The 23,483-nt window shown below is 41.9% G+C and overlaps 1 protein-coding gene across 1 annotated transcript in view; it reads left to right on the forward strand.

Annotated features, from left to right (window-relative positions):
- The window catches only part of CERS6 (ceramide synthase 6), a 113,770-nt gene extending 90,698 nt beyond the window's left edge, over positions 1 to 23,072 (forward strand). The window contains exons 7-11 of the mRNA XM_081334085.1: positions 6,085 to 6,213; positions 12,199 to 12,305; positions 17,326 to 17,482; positions 19,012 to 19,035; positions 22,513 to 23,072. Of these exons, the coding sequence (XP_081190211.1) occupies positions 6,085 to 6,213; positions 12,199 to 12,305; positions 17,326 to 17,482; positions 19,012 to 19,035; positions 22,513 to 22,662 (567 nt within the window). The 3' untranslated portion in view covers positions 22,663 to 23,072. The remainder of the gene's footprint in view (positions 1 to 6,084; positions 6,214 to 12,198; positions 12,306 to 17,325; positions 17,483 to 19,011; positions 19,036 to 22,512) is intronic.
- The last annotated feature ends 411 nt before the right edge of the window (positions 23,073 to 23,483 follow it).

The raw sequence follows: 23,483 nt of genomic DNA on the forward strand, positions 1-23,483 counted from the left end.
ACTCTGGGAGATGAGAATGGCAACATTAGAGAAGGAATGTTCGAGGAGAGCTCCTACAGCTGTCCCACCATTGTAACCCTCGGCCATATTGGCTCCCCTTGTTCAGAAAACGATAAAGCAAGGCACCTAGCCTTTGTGTTGGTTTTAGATACAGTCATTCATGTTGCTTCTTGATACAAGTTAAGCAATGCTATGTGGTGCTTTACAGTAAACCTATTTGTTTCCACTAAGTTGATGATTGCATTCCAATTTATACACTTTGCATTTTTTTTTATTGAAAAGTTTTACAGTACATTTTAACTTTAACAATCCCCCCTCCCCCCACCCCTACCTAACCCTCCCTATCCCTCCCACCCATTCCCCCCCCCGACTTCCCAGAGCTAAATACAGGGTATAAAAACAAAGAACAATCATAAGCATCCATATGCTAACAACAATAAACCATCAGTTCTATCACCCTCTAGCTCATATAAAATGATTACAAGCAATATTAATATTACATATAAAAAGAAAAGAAAAAAAAGGAAACTTACTCAAATGCTAAATGAAATTTCTTAGTCCCATATTTGTTCTGAATATAATCAATCCACTTTTTCCACTCCATAATATAACGTTCTTGCGAATGATCTTTCAGGTAAGCCGAAATCTTTGCCATTTCCGCCAGGTCAGAAACTTTTAGAGTCCATTCTTCTATAGTCGGTAGTTCCTCCTTTTTCCAATATTGACCTATTAAAAGTCTTGCTGCTGTGATTAAGTTCAGCATCAACTTAACGTCCACCACAGTAACTTCTGTAATTATGCCCAACAAAAACAGTTGCGGACAAAACTTTATCCTTTGCTTAAAAATCTTCTGCATATTCCACCAAATTTTTATCCAAAAAGCCTTAACCTTTTTACAGGTCCACCATATATGAAAATACGTTGCATCTTCACCTCCACACCTCCAACATGTAGGCTGATAATTCGGATACATACTTGCAAGCTTTTTAGGGTCTAGATGCCATCTATAAAACATTTTATAAAAGTTCTCTCTTAGGTTTTGGGCTTGCGTGAATTTTACGTTCCTCACCCAAATCTTTTCCCACGTGTCCATTGTAATAACTTCTTGAATATTCTGAGCCCATTTTATCATACAATCTTTAACAAGTTCAGTTTCTGAGTCAATTTCTATCAATGCAAGATATATCCGTTTGATATGAGCTGGACCCTGGTTTCTAATTTGCTTTATCAGATTTTCATCGGTCATTGCAAAACCAATTTTCTGATCTTCTTTCCACCTGGCCCGTAACTGAATATATTGAAACCAAGTTTGAACGATCTTCTCATCTCGCAAGAGATTGTACGGCTTCAAACACCAGACATTTCTTTCCAAGCTTAAAATCTCCTTGTACGTAGTCACATCATGTTTGAAGCCAACATTTATGTTTTCTATTGCGTGTTTTGGGATTGCCCACAACGGCATCTTGTAATCTAACTTATGTCTATACTTCTTCCAAACTCTCAACAATGCCTGTCTTAAAATATGCACTTTAAACACATTATCTACCTTCTTATCATACAACAAATATGCATGCCAGCCAAATAACAAGTCATGGCCCTCAAGATTTAATAATCTCTCTTGTGTCAAATTAATCCAATCACTTATTCCTGATAGCGCAGCAGCTTCATAATATAATTTAAGATTAGGCATTTTAAGACCACCTCTTTCATGAGTATCCTGCATAATCTTAAGTTTAACTCGTGGCCTTTTCCCTGCCCAGACAAATTTATTGATACCCCGTTGCCATTCTTCCAAATTAGAATCTTTTTTAAGGACCGGTATCATTTGAAATAAAAATAAAAATTTAGGCAGGACGTTCATTTTCACTGCTGCAATTCTTCCCAACAAAGATAATTGCAATTTTTCCCAGCTCTCCAATTCTTTTTGCATTTTTCCCCATAACTTTTCATAGTTATTTTTATATAACTTTGTATTAGAGGGTGACAAATACACCCCCAAATATTTGACCCTTTTAACAATCTCAAATCCAGTTAATCATTCTAAAGGGCCTTTTGCGATTCTCTCATATTTTTGGCCAAAATTTTGGTTTTTTGTGCATTAACCTTAAATCCAGAAACCTTCCCATATTGCATTATTATCTCCATCAGGTCCACAACAGAGTTTTCTGGCTGAGTCACCGTAACAACCAGATCATCTGCAAACGCCCTCAGTCTATAATCCTGATCTCTAATTTGAATACCCTTAATTTTTTCCGAACTCCGTATTTTTATCAATAATATCTCCAATGTTAAAACAAATAGTAAAGGTGATAACGGACACCCTTGTCTTGTGCCCTTTTCAATATTACATACTTCAGTCAAACTATTGTTAACTATTATTCGGGCAGTTTGTTTTTGATATAATGCCCTAATTGGTTGCAGAAATTTATCCCCAAAATTCATTTTATCTAAAACTTTCATCAAAAATTGCCAATTCAGTTGATCAAAAGCTTTTTCTGCATCTAAGAAAATTAGCGCCGCAGGGATCTGGTTGTTCCTTTCCAAAAACTCCACCACATCTACTATATGCCTCACATTATTTTTCATTTGTCTACCACCAATAAACCCAGTTTGATCCCCATGAATCATCTGTTGCAAAACCCTCATCAATCTGTTAGCCAACACCTTAGCAAATATCTTATAATCTGTATTTAAAAGTGATATTGGTCTATAATTTTTAACTTGAGTAGCATCTTGATCTTCCTTCGGAATCAAAGAAATAAAAGCAGTTCTCCAAGACGGAGGCACCCTTCCCCCCCTCTGAATTGTCTGAAACAATTCCTTTAACGGCTTTATCAGCTCCAATTGTAAATTTTTGTAGTAAGCCGCAGTCAGACCATCCATGCCTGGCGCTTTATCCACCTTCAGTTCCTTAATTGCTATAAGAATTTCTTCTTCTGTTATCAATTGATTAATCTCCTCCTTTTGTTCTTGCGTAAGAACCGGGATGCTAGCATTCTTCAAATATACATCAATGTCTGTTTCATTAATCTTCTCCTTAGCATATAGTTTAGAATAAAAATCCACAAAGGCTTCCTTAATAAGATCCTGTTGAAACACAACCTTTCCCTTATGTTCAATTTTATCTATATTAGAATCCCTTTGCTTTTTCCTTAACCTGTAGGCTAGCCATCTGCCTGGCTTATTAGCATTGCAAAAAGTATTATGCCTAGCAAACCGTAAATTAGTTGCCACTTGATCAGCCATCAACTTATCAAATTGTCCTCTTAATAGGTTAATGACCTCCTTAGTCTTCACATCCAATGGATTCAAAATTAGGGCCTTTTCTTTTTCCCTAATTTCATTCTCCAATTCTTTCCTTCTGGCTTCCAAAGTACGTCTGTGTTTATTGTTCATATATATCAACACCCCTCTCATATAGGCCTTGCTAGCATCCCAAACCATGTCCATAGAGGTACCCTTATTCATATTAATTTCAAAAAAATCCTTCATCTGCTTTTTACATTCTTCCACATTTCTCTGATTTCTAAACAAATTCTCATTTACGCGCCAAGAGCGCCTATCTCTATTGTCCTTGTTGATCTCTAACCAAACTGGACTATGATCAGAAATAGTTCTTGCACAGATCTTTACCTTCTTGATACTAGAAAAAAAGTCATTAGTCAGTAATATAAAGTCAATCCTAGAAAAAGATTGATGTCTATCAGAAAAAAAAGTATAATCCTTTTTGTGTAGATGTGTATCGCGCCAAATGTCTCGCAATTCCAAATCATCCTTCATTTCAAAAAAAGATTTAGGCAATCTAGCATGACTCGGGACACGCTTAAAAAAACCAGCTTTGTCCATCTGTACGTCTAGGACACCATTCCAATCTCCCATAAAAATAAAAGATTTATAATCCAATTGGGTAACCTTTGTATGTAGTAAGTTAAAAAAGTCAGCTTGTTGTTGATTAGGAGCATACAATCCCACTAAAAGCGTTTTTTTACCTTCTAGCAGCAAATCTATCATAACATATCTTCCTTGCTTATCTACTTCAATTAGTTCCGCTGTTAGAGTACTCTTAACGTAGACAACCACTCCATTTTTCTTATTCATTGCAGAAGCAACAAATTGCGTACCCAACCTTGAGTTCGATAAGTACTTTTGGTCCATAACCCTAATATGCGTTTCTTGCAAACAAATAACATCAGTCTTAAATTGTTTTAAATATTGAAAAACTTACTTTCTCTTCTGTGGTGAATTTAATCCATTGACATTCCAGGTTAGAAATTTAGTCGCCATTCTTGGCGTCCCGAAGCTTTTGGAGCACGTCTACAAGGACCCCTGTAACTTCTTTGGGCCGCGCCCCTCCCACAGCTTCACTATAAGTATGCTTTGGAGGTTCCATAACTTTCTGCTGGTCTTGCTCTTGCTCTTGTCTCGCTCGTCTTAGGGCAGCACGCGTCATCCTCTGCTCTCCAGCAGCAGCCGATGAAACTGTAACTTGATCCCCTCCAGCACCATTCTCCTCTGTCTGTCTACCTTCAGCGTCTTGAGGCTTTCCCTCGCCATATCCCTTTGCAGCTTCCAGAAGTGATAAGGGGGCTGCTTTTAACACATTACTGTAAAAATCACGTGCCTGAGTCACAGTAACCAGACGATGTCGTTTACCTTCGTGCATCACCACCATTCCAACTGGAATCTCCCATCTAAACTTGATATCACATTTCTTAAGTTCCTGTGCAAGAAATGCAAAATCTTTCCTTCTCCTTAAAATCTTTGGAGGAATCTCTTTTAAAACCAGGACTTCTTGCTCAGCAACCACAAATTTAGTATCGTAAGCAGCTTGAATAACTTCATCTCTAATTGCTCTCTTTGTAAAGTAGACCACCACATCTCTAGGTAACTTCCTCTGTCTTGCAATCCATGAATTTACGCGAAAGATTTTATCCATACTTCCCTCAATTTCAGATGCTGGCTGGCCCAATACCACTTCCAAAGCCTCAGAGATCAGCTGCTTTAAATCTTCTTTAGGATTCTCTTTTAAGCCCCTGATTCTAATAGCATACTGCATCTGATGGTACTGGACAAGACTCAATTCTCCGTCCATTTTGTCCCTTATATTTTCATTCTCTAATACCTTTACTTCTAATATAGAGTTCTTTTGACTAAGATCCTCCACTTTTTCATCCAGACGTTGCACACATTCAGCCACACTTTCAATTATAGACAAAATGTCTACCCTCATTGCTTTAAACTTCTCTTCCATCTTCTCCTCCAATTTCTCCTCCAGCTTTTCCATCTTTTCATCCATCATATCTGAAATTAATTGTGAATGCTTTTCAAAGGCATCTTGTAAATCCTTAAGCGTCAATGCCGGAGGAGGTGCAGGAGGAAGCAAAGCTTGCAACGAGGTCTGTTGCACCGGGGAAGCCCCCGCACTCCGGAGAGCTTTGGAAGTTTTAGCCGCCATCTTCCCCCACTTTCACTTGTTGCGCACTTTCACTTTAAAGCTATAAAATCCATTGAGCTAGAGAGTAAAGATAAAAGTCCACTTCACCTTGACCTCCTGTACCGCTCTGCCTGCACCTTGATATTCAAGAGTCTTTCCTTCTGGCAGGGGAGGTTGCTAACGCCTGGCTCTGCTCCAAAAATCACGGAGCAGAGACGCTGCGCAGCTCGGAGCTAACCCAGGCTTCGGGGGGGCTCGATCCTTCAGCCGCCCAAACTTTCAGCTCAGGCGGCCCCGGAGAGCTCAACCCCTACCTGGGGCCTCACCCCCTCCTCTTCTCCCGAGGAGGGGTCTTCAGATCCACCTAAACAGCTGATCGGCGCTGTTTTCGATGAAACAACACAGCTGCGGAGCGGACAGCCCGGAGACGGCTGTTTTCGGCGTCGCGTCGCCACCGGAAGTCTATACACTTTGCATTTTGTATATCATAGTTAGCTGCATAAAAGAATTGCACAAAAAGTATTATATATTTACAATATATAAATCTAATATTGACTTACTAGATTTTTAAAAATTATTGAGCCCAGACATTGAAAAACTAAAACTAATTTATGTAACTGTGTTTTATTTTCTCTCTCTTTATCTTCCAGGATTTTAGCATCATGTTTACACATCATATTGTGGCAGTCCTATTATTAATTATCTCTTATGTAGTCAATTTCACACGAGTTGGAACCTTGACTATGTGTCTTCATGATGTTGTTGATGTCGTGCTGGAGGTAAGAGAGAGTTATTTGTAATAATTCTCTGCTGTCCAAAATGGTCGCTACCTGAAACAAATATTGTAGCCTGTGAAAGCTCATAATGTATTGACATTTGTTTTAAAGTACTGTTTCTGTAAGAGCATAAATATATTTGTCTTTGTCTTTGGAAGTGGCACTCATGAACACAGTGGGGTTGACTTTCTGCACCTTGTTCAGAATCCTTTTTTGTTGTTGTTTATTTTTATCAGCCTGAATTATTTGTGTCATTATCAAAATTTCTTTAAAGCATACTGCTGGCTTTTAGATGATATACAAGCAAATTTTTAACACGGGCAAGCAACAACAGAAGTAAAATGTGACCAAATTTAAAACTACACATAACATAGCAACGCTGAAAAAAATAAATAAAACATTCCTGATGTTTTTGCTGGTATGTTTCTGACTAATTTCACCCTGCTGGTTCTTATTCTCCCCGGCATTTAAGAAAGGACACGAATCCAGGCCTAGTGTCATCCTTGCCAGCTAAACCAGACAGGAAACGACCAGATAAACAATTCTATTTTATTGTAAAGCTACATTTTACAGAATTTTGCAAATCTAAAGTGACAGTTCTCCCACTGTCGGCTGTACTGCCCAATAACTCAGGGAGGGTCCCTACTGAGCCTTTTGCTCCACCAACTTTGCAGCTGCAGGCTATGCTGTCCCTTGTTTGACCGTTCCCTAGGCAGCAACCCTTTATCCATTCTCCCAAGGTCATCCCCACATACTATTATACCTACTCAGAAAACTTGCTCTGGCAATCTTTGATATTGTTAAAAAAAACACCTTCAGTCAACATTTTACTTGTCAGGAGGAAGTTCAGCTGCCCCTCTCAGCCCGAACTCCTCCCACTCCCAGCTGCCTCTCGTAGGAAGAAAATAGGGGCCTTATAGAGTACTAAGGGACGTGGTGGCTCAGTGGGTTAGGATGCTGAGCTTGTCGATCAGAAGGTCGGCAGTTTGGCGGGTCAAATCCCGAGTGCCGCGTAACAGAGTGAGCGCCTGTTACTCGTCCCAGCTTCTGCCAACCTAGCAGTTCGAAAGCACGTAAAAATGCAAGTAGAAAAATAGGGACCACTACGGTGGGAAGGTAACAGCGTTCTGTGCACCTCTGGTGTCTAGTCATGCTGGCCACATGACCACGGAGACATCCTCGGACAAGCGCTGGCTCTTCGGCTTTGAAACGGAGATGAGCACCGGCCCCTAGAGTCGGAAACGACTAGCACACATGTGCAGGGAAACCTTTACCTTTACCTTTATAGAGTACTAAAATACTTGTCATCATCGGCCTTCAGTCCCCTAAATCTGCTACAAAGACTTTGTCCAAACATTTTGTAAGCCCACGTATATAATAGTATTTGAAGTGTAATCGAAAGAAGGAATTGAATATGTAGGGAACAAATAATAAAGAATGTGATTGAATTAGCAGGAAAGGCAAATAGACGGCTTTTGGACTTGGGCACTTGGGCAAATCCATCTTCCTTTCAGCAGTTTTCTTAAGCACATCTGAGTTTTTAACTTTCACTTTCTAAATTTGTTTTACTCTGCTGATCAACTCTTAAAAGTTGATCAGCAGTGGAATGCTGATTTATTTCAACTCCTTGCTGGACTAGCTTTTTTTCTTCTTCTTCTTTTTCTTTCCCTTGGATTTATGTTGTTTTGAATGACCTTTGTTCTCCCTATAAGGCAGGGGTGTCCTGCATCATGCGGAAGCCACGCCCACCCCATTGCCAGCAATGGCAAAACCGTCCTGATACGTTGCGCGACGTCATGTGACGTCGCGAGTTGGACAAAACACTGCGGTGTTTCTGGATGGTGAAGCAATTTCATTTGATTTCCATTAATTAGACTCTCACCGCAGGATTTTTGTATTTTTGCATTTGCAAAATATTTGGAATTTTTCTTTTAACCTTGGATTGAAATATCCAGAAAATATCTGTCCTGTTTCCTTCTGCTTCATTGTTGTTTGTTCCCTGATCAAGTTACACAGAGTTGCAATGAATCAGATTGTAGATAAGCAATGGTGGCTGAAATCTAAGAAAAGACTGTTGGGTAGCATGCAGCTTTTAGTTGAGACTTTTTTAAAAAAAATTGATGAGATAATAATGGTCATGGGAAATATGCACTGGCATGTAGTTTTGAATAAGTTAGATTCACAAAGGGACTCTGATCTGAAAGTTGCAGACCAAAGAGATATATCCCCACAGCCAGAGAATTAACTGACTTGATCTCACGTCTCTTTGAAGTTCAAGCCTGCATATCCTTACAATATTTGGAGCCTGACTGAACGGGGAAGTGACAAATTCTTTTTTCCTACAAAAAGGAAGATTAGAGAATGGATTTATTATACCTAACTGGAAACCACTTCTATTTTGGACTTCATTGGGAAGATAGACCCACTGTGAAGACTGAATTATTTATATTTAATTAGACAAGAATTGATAAGAGATGGCATTAAGAAACAAACTTGGATACTTTATTCAGGATGAATTACTTTTAACTTTTGGAACGATTTGGGATAGATAAGATACCATGGCAAATTTTCTGAGTGGATTATGATACCAGTTTGTTAACAGGGACTTTTGAAACCTTAATCTTGTCATTTTTATTATTATTTTTCCTATTAACTAATTTGTCATTAACATAGTATATAGGAGAGAGATCAATAATTTGCAAATACCGTATATACTTGAGTATAAGCCGAATTTTTCAGCCCACTTTTTGGGCTGAAAAAATCCACTTCGGCTTATACTCCAGTGAACAAAAAAAAAAGAACTTACCGAGGACTTGCGCGCGGCCGAGGCTTTGGTGCTTCCGGGATCGCGCGCACCTCTCCCAAGCCGCCGCCGTCCGGAGACCTGCCGAAGTTTGGGGAGGTTTGGGGAGGTGCGCGCGCACCTCCCCAAACCTCCCCAAACGTCGGCAGGTCTCCGGAGCTCCGCGCCCTGCCTGCCTGCTTCTTTCCGCTGCCTGGCTGCCCTACGATGTAACCCGCTTCATGATAGAGTGTGACGCCTGCAAGGACTGGTTTCATGGCAGGTAACACAAAGCGGTCATTCTCGCCTTTCCCTCCCCCCCTCGCCCGCCCGCTCGCTTTTTTTTTCCTCTCAAGCATCACTGGACTGGGCCAGGGAAATCAGAGAGAAGCTGGGCGTGCAGCGTCACGGCGACGGCTGGAAGCCTCGCCCAGCTAGAGACAGAGAGGAGGGAGGGAGGGCACGCGCAGGCAGAGAGGGTTTGGTCAGGGTGGCGGCGGCGGCGGACACGGGGAGCTGAGGCGCCGTCCGGTAGGTAGAGGCCGTTATGGGAAGGAGGCGGGAGAAGGGACGTGTGGGGGAAGTACGGGGGCCGTGTAAACGGAGTACGTGCGGCGCCGCGCGGGTCTGATAGAACTGGGCCGGCAACGGGTGCTTGTGAAGCGGCTGAGGGCTGGCTAGGAAGGGGGCGGTGGCGGCGGCGCTGGCGCTTTGCGGGTGGGACAAGGCTCTCGAGAGAGAACATGGTGGAGGCGGAACCGACCCCGCCGCTCCCTGCAGGGGAGAGAAGCCGGGAAAGCGCTGCTCCAGTCCTCGCTCTTCTTCCCTCTCCCGATTTTGCCTTCCTCTCCAAGATAAGTTCGAGCGGTAGGGGAAAGTTAGAGCCCCTTTCTGAGGCCGCCCCTTACTTGGGATTGTTGGGCGAGAAGGCGACGTGGGCACGGAGGAGGAAGTAAGTCGCGCTTTACTCGTCACTGCGGGGCGGGGAGAAAAAAAGTTCTTGCCGGCCGGACTTGGATGGCGGCAGCGGCATCAGCTGGGAGCCGCAGCCCCGCCTAGTCCGGCTGAGCTGAACCAGCTCAACACAAAGCGATCGGGCCTTTCCTCCCCCCCCTTTCCCTCCCCCCTCCCGCTCTAGGGCAGAGATCCCCTTCCTATCGCTCGGGGCCTTTCGTCTCTTTGGCTCGCCAGGGCTGGAGCGGCGAGAGCGAGCGGCAGAGGAGAGATGGTGGGCTTTCCTTTCCTTTCCTTTCCTTTCCTTTCCTTCCCTTCCCTTCCCTTCCCTTTCCGTTAGAGAGCTACCTTCGTGATTACAATGTGGAGTGGCCGCCTGAGGCTGAAAGCACATTAGGTAGCACTTGAGACATGCAGGCAAATCCTGCTAAAGGGCTTTTCCCCCCCCTCCCACTGGATCCGCGCTCCGAAAGCCTCTGCCGCCGGCGGAGGCTGGATCCATGCTCCACAAGCCTCTGCCGCCGGCTGGATCCGTGCTCCACAAGCCTCTGCCGCCGGCTGGATCCGCGCTCCGGAAGCCTCTGCCGCCGGCGGAGGCTGGATCCGCGCTCCGCAAGCCTCTGCCGGCGGCAGAGGCTTGCGGGGCGCGGATCCAGCCGGCGGCAGAGGCTTGTGGAGCATGGATCCAGCCTCCGCCGGCGGCAGAGGCTTCCGGAGCGCGGATCCAGCCGGCGGCAGAGGCTTCCGGAGCGCGGATCCAGCCGGCGGCAGAGGCTTGTGGAGCACGGATCCAGGCAGAGAGGGTTTGGTCAGGGTGGCGGCGGCGGCGGACACGGGGAGCTGATTTGCCTGCATGTCTCAAGTGCTACCTAATGTGCTTTCAGCCTCAGTCAGCCACTCCACATTGTAATCACGAAGGTAGCTCTCTAACGGAAAGGAAAGGGAAGGGAAGGAAAGGAAAGGAAGGTAGAGGCTTGCGGAGCGCGGATCCAGCGCCGGCAGAGGCTTGCGGAGCGCGGATCCAGCCTCCGCCGGCGGCAGAGGCTTGCGGAGCGCGGATCCAGCCTCCGCCGGCGGCAGAGGCTTCCGGAGCGCGGATCCAGCCGGCGGCAGAGGCTTGTGGAGCACGGATCCAGCCTCCGCCGGCGGCAGAGGCTTGCGGAGCGCGGATCCAGCGCCGGCAGAGGCTTGCGGAGCGCGGATCCAGCCTCCGCCGGCGGCAGAGGCTTGCGGAGCGCGGATCCAGCCGCCGGCGACAGAGGCTCGATCCGCCGTTCTGCAAGCCTCCGCCGCCGGTTAATACCCTGTATTCAGCTCTGGGAAGTGGGGGGAAGGGGGAGAGAGGGGGAGTTTGGGAGGAGGGGGAGGGGGAGCTCCACGGTGCAAAAATAAAGCCCTGCCGCTCTTCGCGTTGCTTGCCCGACTGGCTGTCACGGGACCGCACGGATCGCCTCGCTCCCACCGGCAGCTGATTCCTTCGAGTTTGGTCTTGAGCGATTTTGCATTTTCTCCAGTGCTGAAAGCCACTCGGCGGATCCCAGCCTCGGCTTATACTTGAGTCAAGAACTTTTTCCAGTTTTGGGGGGTAAAATTAGGGGTCTCGGCTTATACTCGAGTCGGCTTATACTCAAGTATATACGGTAGATTTACTAGTTTAAATTTTTTTGGGAGTGTCTGTGTCACAAGAGATGGGAACCAATATTATAGTAATGTATTAATCAGTATTCAATTGGGGGGATAACGTGTATATGTGTTGGCTTTTTTCTTTTTAATGCACTTTTTTAATGTCTTCATTGTTTTCTGGATCTTTTTGGTCTTTTTGGATTTAATGGAGTTTTATATTTTAACTTCTTTACAATAAAATAAAAAATAGATGAAGAAACAAAAAAGGAAACATGTATGAAAAAAAGAATCCTAATATTGTTTCTAGGGATCAGGTCTTGTTGAAGTCAGAATGTTTTGAATAAGCTTGTTTAAGTTTGGAGTGTTATAAAAACAAAAAAAATACAATATTATAATTTATTGTAATTGAAAAATAAAGATGGCAGATAGCAGTAGAGATATTAAAAAAATAAGATGGGAAATGTTAATGGACAGGGACGACTTTTGTCCTCACAATATTCTGCAAAATTTCAAAGCAGAAGTCGTAAGGGCAGTAAAAATTTAAATAGTGACAATGCATATTTTGTAGAGTACAATTTCTGCACAGTTTCTTTAGAAAGAAAGTGACCTATTTCCTTTTCTTACTACAGGCAGCCAAAATGGCAAACTACTGCAAGTTTCAAAAACTGTGCGATTTCCTCTTCCTTATGTTTGCTATTATTTTCATTACTTCTAGGCTTGGGATTTATCCTTTATGGTAAGTAAGTGTATTTTTTCATGGGAGTGCATATGCTAAGACAACCTTACTCAAACTGGAAACCTATGGCTTTCTTGGGTTGCAGTTCCCAAAGTTATTACCAGGCATGGCCAACAGATGGCTCCAGGTTTTAGGGAAGACTGTGTTCAGGGACTTACGAGCAGAACCTGTCGGTAGTCTGTTGCCTGCATGTTTTCAAGACTGTAGGTTTTTTATATTGTGATATTTTTCCCCTAGTGAAGAATCAGTGAATCTTGGCAGGAAGAGAACATTGCCCAGATTACAATAGGAATACCATACGAATATTAGGTGTCAAATACTCTAACATTAACATCTGCTTTTTTACTACACAGATTGCTTGATAGTGTTGTGACTATGGTAACAGTGAAATGGAAAAGATGTGTTCTCAGCTAGGTGACCATTTAGGTGTAAATTGCTGGCGTTTCATGTTGTGTCCACTTCTCTTGGTGGCGGGTTACAGAAATTGGATGGGGTTTGTATTCTGTGAGAACAGAAATTGTGGAAAGGCATGCACCTGAAGCCTAACCTTAAAAGACTCTCTTAAACCAGAGGTCCCCAACCTTGTGGGCACCAAGGACCGGTTCCATGGAGAAAGGTTTTTTCCACGGACTGGAGAGTGTGTGGTTTTCCTACAGCTTTGCCAAATGTAAAAGTAATTCCAGCTGCTTGATAAACTAGTTAAAAGAGAGATGACTCTGGACACACAGAAGCAACAGAGCACTGCTTCTTTCAGATACACCATATTACAAAGACATTCATCTCACCATTACTGCAATTCTACAATTCCCGGCTGCTTTCAGATACCAAACCTGCTACAACATATAATGTTGCCAGGTTCTGTGCAGTGCTGCTTAAAATCCATCAGATGATGCCTGTGCCAAAAACTAGTCTAAATGAGCATCTAGTTCATCATGCTAGAGTGCTCTGTAATTTGATAGATTTATCTGGCCCATACTAAAGTTTGTGCTTCCCTGCAGCCATCTAATGCTCCTACTCCTCCTTTCAGATACACACTGTCTGTTTTAAATCTTGTGGCTTTTTATAGTTATTTAATATTTTAGATGCTTTTTAATTGACTATACCCACCTTCCTTATGCTGGTTTTGACCGTAATAAAAATTTGATTCACTGTGTGTTCTGATGCCTGGGGTTTTTTTTGCATTATCTTCTCTAATCCATCTGTTGAAATTCAGTGGAAGCATAGTAGCAGATTTTTATTTTCCTTGCTGCTTTCCTCTCAAGAATAATTACATTTTGAAAGTGGCAGACGTTACCAGGACTGGATTACTCAGTGGGGGGGGGGATTACTGTAGAGGATGGGTCTTCAGCTACATCTGAAACCTTGCAGCAGAATTGACCCAAGACATGCTCTTTAAGCAGGAAGACAATACTTCAAATATCCACTCCTAGAGAAATCAAGGGATTTAGGGCTGAGAGGATGACTTTCTTTTGGCAGTTTCCTCATTGTGGAACAGATCATCCCTGAAGTCCAGTTAGCCCTACCTTTTTATCCTCAAAGAAGTTTGTCATCCCCAGAAGATTCCCAAAGGAAAACTGTCAATTTAAGGAACAGCAACTGATGTCTTATTTTTTTAATCTTAGACGGGATTTATATGGAGTTTAAATATTTTAATATTGCACTTCTACATCTGACAAGTAGACAGCATATAAACACTGCAATCAGCCAGTCAATAAAACATGCACTTTTTAAAACTATAATGCTGGATAAGAAAGCATTCTTTTATTTTTATTTTTTTTTATCTAAATGCAAGCAGAAGAGGGACTGTGGTATGTATCTTGGAAAAGTAACGTTCGCAATGAAATCTGTGGTTGTTACCATTTTTCAATATAAGTGACATTAACCTCAGGATACTTTTTTGGATCAATTAGGTCAGGGGTGTCAAACTCCCAACGTTACGTGACGTGTTGCGATGTATCGTGATTTTTTTGCCATTGCCGGCAATGGGGTGGGCGTGGTTTCGCTATGATGCATCCGGCCCGCGGGCCAGCAGTTTGAGACCCCTGAATTAGGTCAATAGAGTGATAACTCAGAGCATATGAACAACTGGTATCCATTAGTCTTATTTATTTTGGTGTAAGCAGCAAGGTGGATGACTCAGTTACAGATGGATGAATATATTGTTGGAATATCTAAAGGACAAGGTTAAGGACAGATCACCATGCAGAAAATCTAATCACTGAAAGTCAATACCATTTTGATGGAATATGATCATCACCATATTCATCATCATTAATAAAGGAACCTGCAGTCAAGAAATACATTGCTGGTAATGTAATAAGGAAGGCCTTGGAAAAAATATATACAGATGCTTTGAGGTGAACAAACCTACAAAGTTCAAAATGGTGCAAATCATTATTTTTCCAGTGACGGCTATGGAAGCAAAAGTTGCACTTTGAAGAAGCGGGATAGAAAAAGCATTGATGCTTTTGAATGTTGGTGTTGGAGAAGACTACTGAGATATCATGGAGAGCCAAGGAAACAAACAAATAGATCATCAACAAATCAACATAGAGTTCTCGATAATTTGACCAGGTTCAAATGATCATCCTCTGGATATATTTCACAAAGACCTAGCTCTCTGGAAAAGCGTGTAAGGCTGGAAGAGGTGGAGGGAAAGATAGCAAGACGACTAGCAGCCAAGTGGATGGACCCAATTACCGAGCTACTGTAGGAAGACCTGAAAGTTGAGGACATATAATCCATTTTACATAGGGCTGCTGTTCAAGACGACCCAGATATTCCAACTGATGAAAAGGGAAGCCGTTTACATGCTTATTGGACAGTCTTATTACTACCATGTAACACCATTGTTGTAGGAGCTGACTGCATGATGCAGGGTAACTAATGGCATCTTTTATAAGCTAGGTGTGCTTTAAGGAAGCCAACTGCTTCACAGATAAAGTGGAGGCTTTTATATTTCCTTTGGTATTTATGAATTATTTACAGGGTCCAAACTTTTCTGTTTCTGATTTTCTCAAGTCTTTTCCCCCAGAGCCATTTGCTAGCACCTACCCACGACATTACTAGCTGCCAACTCTCTCTCTCTCTCTCCCTCCCCCTCAATATTTCACTGAAAGAAAAAGATAAGAAAGGAATTGGCTGAGTTAATTTGGGGTATGCTTTAAAGCTTCTCTTCAAGCTTGTCAGTTGTCCTTCTGTGCAGTAGATGTTGCGTAATACACCTCCTTCCCAGGTTGGAGCTCCCCTGAAGGCTACCGGCATCCATCTACAGGTAGCCACCTCCCTCAGTCACCATCTGTCAGGTTTGAGTGAAGGACATCTCTCTTTCTAGATCTTCGTGTCCCCTTCCCCCCCACCCCAGGGAAGCTTTTAGCAAACGTTTTGGCCTTCTAGAAGCTTGTAAAACTTGGTTGTTCCAGAAGCTCTTCCAATTAATTGTAATGTTTAACCATAATTGTTAATTATAGTTCTGATATTATATCCTAACATGCTTAATGTTTGCAGTATGTATGCTATTGTTATTATTACACTGGCTGCAGCTGAATCTTTTCTTCACCACTGAGAGTCCCTTAGGCTGAATGATTAATTGATTTATAAGGAAATAAAAATAAGATAGAATCTAATTTTAAGTATAGCAACGTTTATTTAATTACTGATACTCTAATTGCAATATTTTCCCTATGCAATCAGTATCAATTGGGAGTACTGTAATTACCAAATATTCCACTTCATTCCATCCCACCAGACTCAGTAAATCATATCTTATGACATATGACCACAATTTATCCTAAAAAATTCTGTTGCAAGCAAGATAGCTGTTAAGTGAATTTTGCCCCATTTTACGACCTTCTGGCCACAGTTAAGCTGGTAATACGGTTGTTAAGTGAATCTGGCTTCCCCATTGACTTCCTTGTCAGAAGGTTGTAAAAGGTGATTATGTGACTCTGGGACACTGCGACCGTCATAAATACATGCCAGTTACCAAGCGTGCAAATTTTGATCATCTGATCATGGGAATCATGCAATGGTGGAAGTATAATAGCACTTTTTGTAGTGCTGTTGTAACTTCAAAGGATCACTGAATGAATGGTTGTAATGGGAGGACTGCCTGTAGTTGCTTAAATGTGCCACCACATAATATCTTCAAATAAGGTTGAGGGAGAAAAATTGAAAACTTCAAATTGAATCAAGTGGGAGACTCTATGCATACAATTAAAAAAGTAGACTTAGTTGAAAAGATTTTATCTCAGATTGGGTTGCAACGTGAGCTTACACGTGCAAGATACTTTTATACTGATAGTTAATGACTCAGGAAAAAATTGACATATCCTCCAACATTAGCTTCCTTATGTCAAGACTAACTGTTCTTGGTTAAGAGTGGTAGAACCAGATGAATGCTTGTGTAATGAATTTCCTAATTTATAAAATAGGAAGATTATAATCCTTGCAAAATGGGTCTTAGAATAAGCTAACATATTTCAAATATTATTCAAAGTGTATCATCTCTCTCAACCTGACACCCTGCTATAGATTGGATTACCGTTTTTATCAAACCTTGCACTTCCTTCAGATTTTGCTTGGATTTTAGATGTCTTGATGTGTATTTTGAGGCTAGAATCTCCTTTCTATAAAGTATTTGAAATTTGGAGCTGGGTTTTTTATATTCAGCAGTTTGCTTTTTTTTTAAGTGTGCAAACAGAAAAACAGTATTCAAATTGCTAATTTTCTGTTCTGTTATGTTTGCTTTTAAATCCCACCTTTTTCCCTGGGATTTTGTAAATAGCTACACTCAGAACTATATTTCCTAAAATCTGGTAAATGATCTGATCTCTAGATTTTTAATTACAATTCATATAAATCCCAGCCCTGGTCAAGATTTGTGAAGAATGTTGTTCAAAAACCAAACTAGATAAAGGGTTCATTTAATTAATTTGGCAATTGACAAATTAAGATTCGGTGATTCCTGTATGATCTATTTCTCATGAGTGTGCATCTCCCTTCTCCCAATTTATTTCAGGATACTGAACACCGTATTCTTCGAACTGCCTGAAATTGTTGGTGGTTTTCCTGGTTTATCAATCTTTGTCATTTTACTTTTGACACTTCAAATTCTCCACTGCTTTTGGTCCTATTTGATAATAAAGGCAGCCTATAAAGCTGTTTTGAAAGGCAAGGTAAGATAAATGGGGATGTTTTTCTTGATGTCTTTTTAATCATCTACTTTTCCAGCAAATATTCTGGCATGCTTTATTGACTTTCTGACAGTGATGTCTGTTAGGATTGTTAGGATAGCATTGTTAGGATTTCTGACTTTAAATACGCTGTACTTTAAATATACAGTATTTCCAATGCACATAGGCTCAATTCTTGTTATATTTATATCTTAGTACATTATATGAAGTCAACCATTGTAGCTAGCAAATTGTCATTCTCCAAAGAGTCACCCAGCACTATTTGACCTTGGAACAGAATCTGTAGGTCTGTATCCCACTCTCTGAAAGGTTCAAAGGCTGAGCTTTGAGCTCTGCATATATGAGGAAAAGCATTGAGCCTTGTAATTTTTGTATTTTAGGTTGTCTTGTCTTTTTTTCCCTATTTTACCCTACCTGATTTCTGAGCTAAATTCTAGTTTCCAGCGGAAAGATTGTTTTGAACTGCTCCTTCAAACTGCCGAATTGCAGTAGGAGATGAAACAACCTCTTGCAACTTCAACCTGGTTTTAGGGTATTGCGCTAACTCAGCCATCTGTGGTTTATTCAGTGAACTCTGGCTAATTTGCATCTGTGAGCCTGAAATGTTTATTTTTGACCACCTGAAGATATATTTATTATTTGAGTATTAGACTGAGTATATTATTCTGGTTCAAGTGGTTATTATTGCCGTTTTGTCCTTAGTTCATCACCAGAGCCTGTTTGCTCTTAAGCAAAACTCTGTTTCTTAGGACTACAAGCATCTCTACCTGTGCAAGTGTACACCTGTCAGGGCTATTTTCAGTTTTTTTCTGAAAGCACTTGTGCAGTTGCAAACATGCATTGGCTTTCATGCATTGCATTTATATATATATATAGTGGGTTAAGTCGCTGAGCTTGTCGATCAGAAGGTCTGCAGTTTGGCGGGTCGAATGCCGAGTGCTGCGTAACAGAGTGAGCACCTGTTACTCGTCCCAGTTTCTGCCAACCTAGCAGTTCGAAAGCACGTAAAACTGCAAGTAGAAAAATAGGGACCACTATGGTGGGAAGGTAACAGCGTTCCGTGTGCCTTTGGCGTCTAGTCATGCTGGCCACATGACCACGGAGACATCCTCAGACAAACGCTGGCTCTTCGGCTTTGAAATGGAGATGAGCACCGGCCCCTAGAGTCGGAAACGACTAGCACGCATGTGTGGGGGAACCTTTACCTTACTATATATGTCTATGTATATGTATGTATGAAAGTGTGATAAATAAATATAAATAACATTTTAAAAGGCAGTATGCAAAGCAGCTCTGAGCAGTTGCAGAATGTGAAACCACAGTCTGCCCAGACATCTCACCTTCAGACCAATAGCTGGAGTTTCTGTGCGGTTTCCGTGTCTTCCAGACTGAGCCGCATGCTGGAAGGGATTTAAGTTGTGTTCTAGTAGGCAGCCTCTTGTTTCACGGGAAAATGGCAAGTGACTTCTTTCTGTACCTTCTTAATAATCTCCTTTCTGCTGCCTCCAAAGGCTGGGAAGTGGAATCCTTTGCATGTAAGTTTCTCTGGTAGGGAGAACACAGTACAGTATCTCTTTCTCTGGGTTTGCTGCTTCTCTACTTTTCTTTTCTGTGTCCTTTAAGTGTTCAGCTGAATATTCACTTTGCTAAAGATTGCATGCTCTTTGCAGCTATAGAGCCAGCCATTTGTTTTTCCTTTTTTTTTGTTTTCTTCCTAGTGTTTTCCCAAGAGCTCAGGGTCCGCCTTTTGCGAGTCGACTGCATGTTGATCCATTGGATGCGACAGGAATTGACCAACTGGCTTGTTGACCGAGCCTGACATTGGACTAGAGCCAACAATTATTTAGCATATTCCTAGGCAGAAAAGATAGAAAGCTACTTGACTCTTGTTCTCTTGACCTGTTCTAAGAACCTTTTCAGGATGGAAACATTTAAATATGAAAAAAAGGGAAACTTTTCCACAGTTGCCCCCAGCTGAGCTTATCATTTCTACCCTGCTATTAACTTACAAGATGGACCATTAAAAGTATTTGCAATGGCCCACAAGCCCATGTGAAAATTTTATGGTATGTTACTAGATAGGGCTATTTATTTCCTTTGGTGTTCTGTACCAGCCTACCCCTTTACAAGAAGGCAAGAGGCTGGAACTAAGCCTGCCAAATTTATGGACACAAAAGCAAACAGAGCAAAAACAAGACACGAACCATGAAACAGGAGCTATTCAAGCGGTTGCCTTCAGCAAACCAGCCCTCCCACGCATTCCCCTTTTAAACAGTTCAGGGCGTGGCTTCTCTCTGCCTCCTTCCGAGGTGCCCCATTGCCTTCCTCTGTTTACTCCTGATTGACTGCCTCCTGCGTCGGGCGTCCTTGAACAGGGCCAGCTGTGGGTCATCTTCATCCACGCTGTCAGGCTCACACAGCTGGGTCTGCGTCGTAACCAGGTGGGAGGGGCCTGGCTGAGGGCTCTCATCAGCAAGCTCTCCAACACCCTCAGCAACCTCTCCAACACCCCCCTCCTCCTCCTCTGAATCGTCCGACCCAACTGCTGAACCCACAGGCTGACCCTGAATCACAACATTTGGTCTGGTGATCATAGGAACAGTAGCTAGCAAGGAATTTTATTTCTCCTTTGTCAGTGACTTACACCCTACATTTGAATTCAGTGTACATGACTTAAGCTACTCTTTGGCCATCAATTACTAGGACTCCTATGCACATCCAGCAAGACTTCAGAGGCTTTCAATGCTAGAATTCCTTTCTTATGCAATGCTAAAATTCATTACATGCATCAAATTCACATCCTTGCAGCTTCACTCAACCCTCCATCTCTTTGTCACTTTCATCACTGCTTGGCCTTTTTCTCAAGCCTACTTTTTCTGTTTAGCAGTTTTTTGTTCTGCTCCAATTTACTGCCTGCTGTTATGCCAAATGCAGTTCATGATCAGGGATTTTATTACACAGTGCATTACTTCAGAGTATATTGAGTGCTCATTGATGCAGGAGCAGGCAGCCTTTTGGTGGTGGGGCTTTGGGAGACAGTTGAGAGAGTAAACCAAACGGTATTAAGAAAACAGATGGGGCTGGAATTTGACAGGATTTCTCCCCATTTTTCTACCATTTATTTTCTGTGACGGACTATGTTAAGATTATACAAGTTCTTAAAGTTGCAATCTTCATATTTCCTAGCCTGGTAATGGCAGGCAATTGCTAATTTGGAGAGAGTGCACCATTCAAAGTTGACATTAGAGGTAACTTTGAGAACAACCCTAAAAATAAGAATTTGGGAGCCACATACGGTGCTTGGATTACAAGTTGCTCATCTTACATCAATGTTGTTCATGCCCTTCGCAACTGCAATATTTTCTTGGCTGCTGTTTTTTGGCACACACCCTTTCCTGCTCGTCTTGACTGCCACTGCAGACATGGCTTCCAGTTCTGATTTCTCTTCTGATCAGTCAAAAGCATGATTGCATGCTTTCTGTAATCCCAAGTTCTGGGTTTTTTTCTTACTATGATAGCAGATGGTTTGTTTTGTTCATTTTTGGTTTTCATAAACCCGTTTCAAGCCATGACCGGTAATGCCCACAGAAGCTTCCTGTGTTGTTTATTGATGCCAACATTTTTTCAACATCCAAACTGTTCTTTTACTGTTGATATCTTTAGTAGAGGTTTTACCAATGAAATGCTTGGTTTGTAAAAAAAAAATGTATTTATCTGTGGGAACTCTAGACAAAAAAAATGTGTAATCAAAATTGTCAGCTGGAATCTCTTACAGACATTTTGGCGAATCTAGCGGCATAAGCAATAAAAACTGCAAGACGAATATCTGGTATAAGCTTTCAATATACTAGTGTTATCTTGCAAGAAGCGATAATATGTCCTTATTGCTATTCCTCTCCTTGTTTGCATGGAGAAGAAGAAAAATTGTAATCTTAAGCTGTAGATCCATGGATCAGATTTACTGATTGTCTGCCGTTCCTTCCTCAAAGTGGGTTTCAGATTATATTAGCTTTATTGACAAAGGACATTCAGAGTGATAGCAGAAATAAAGTAATGCTAAAGCTTGCTTTAGATGCAACAGAAGTTCAGACAAGTATATCTTGTGGAAGACAGGAGGGAAGGGAAGGAAGGAAGAAAAGAAGGAAGGGAAGGAAAGAAGGAAAGGAAGGAAGGAAGGAAGGAAGGAAGGAAGGAAGGAAGGAAGGAAAGGAAAGACCACAATAGAGAAGTTAAAAAGGTGAGGTTAGGAGGCAACAAATGCAGAAAGGATGAGACCAGAGGTATCCAGCCACTACATACATACATACATACATACATACATACATACATACATACATACACATTTATTTATTTATTTATTTATTTATTTATTTATTTATTTATTTATTTATTTATTTATTTATTTATTTAAGTCTGTCCCACTGAGCGTATAGGCAATAGCAAAACTCAGTGCTGGAGTCTAACCTAGTGCTCAAGTCTTGACAAATGGCCGAGTACCTTTAAGTCTCCTGTCTAACTTCTCTTTGAACTCTATAAATTGCTCTTTTCCCTCCCAGCCTAGCTCCAGTACCGGATGTAAGTTGGGCTGGGAGAGGGTAAAGTCTGAATTGACCGGGTGCAGAAGGTAAGGTAGAGGAGAAAAAGGGGGAAAGGGTTAAGCTCTTCTCAACTCAGTGTGTTTTCCAGCCCGAAATACAGAAGCTGCTGGCCCTCACCCGGCAACTACTGGTTTGACGCAACTTTCCCTCAACTTCTCCGGTTTAGCCCTCAGAAGCAAATAGTTAAAGATGCAACTGGAAGCTGGACGGTTGCCTAACTTTTGAATGGGGGGGGCAGGGGGGGCGCAGAGAAGCTGCCAAGAAACTCTTCACAGTTGGCAACATAACAACTTTTAACTAAACGAGTAAATAAACAACAGACCAGACCAGCCGCTCTCCTTTCTCTTATGCAACTGATTCCCAGAGGTTTCCTTCTCCTCTCCCCGCTCCCCCTTTCCTTTACCTGTTTTGCAGACAAAAGATGACCGAAGTGATGTGGAGTCCAGTTCAGATGAGGAAACCTCCACTCTTCAGTCAAGGATCTCCCAGAGTTCAGCTACCGTCAACGGGACAAATGGAACAAACGGGTATCTTACTGGTAGCAACTCTGCAGAGGAATATTAATCCTGGGAATACACACTGCCGCGTGAACTGTTTGCTACGGAAAACAAATAAGTTGTGAATGCAGGATTTGATTATTTATTTATTTTTTCTTCTTTCTCTCTTCGTTCTTCTTTCCTTCTTTTTTTTTGTTCGTGTGGGGGGGGTGTTAAATCTCAGAAAAATTATCTACACACAGTTGGAATATTTAAAGCTTCTAATACCACACTGCTTTGTTTCCTGTTTGTAAGTGACAGCGCCACATGATTTTTCTGTATGTAGGCATGCTGTATTTATATATATATATCTGACCAGACGGGAGCAGTGTTTTCTTAAGTAGTTTTTGAGTATTATTTATTTTATATCTTATTTTGAGATGACTTCCAAATGAAAAGAAAAAAAAGAAAACTTCCTCGAGATTCTCTTTTGGACTTCATTAGGGTCAAAAATTGCCAGGTTGAAGATAGGTCTTTTTTGTGCTTGGTTTCTCTAGCCACTACCTGATATTGTAGTTGCCTGCTAAGATTTCACTTATTGCAAAATCACACACGTTCATGACTCTTTCTAGATATTTTTCTTACGAGAGGGAGGTTTCGTTTTTACTGAAAGATGCTGACTTTAGAACTTGCTGTTACAATCACAGTTGTCATTTTCCCCCTCCCCCCGGATTCTAAAATGTATCTTGATATTTTTATGTAATAGAGTCAGTTTGAACATTCATTTTCGTTCACTGTACGTCCTATAAGAGCAAATTTTATTGTCGATTTAACCCTCCCAACAGAGCGGCCAATTTGATTTGGCTTCCAACCAAATGAACTAACTCATCTTCCAACACAGGTCCTATC

This window comes from Vipera berus (genome assembly GCF_964194415.1).
Source record: "Vipera berus genome assembly, chromosome: 1".
Lineage (NCBI taxonomy): Eukaryota > Metazoa > Chordata > Lepidosauria > Squamata > Viperidae > Vipera > Vipera berus.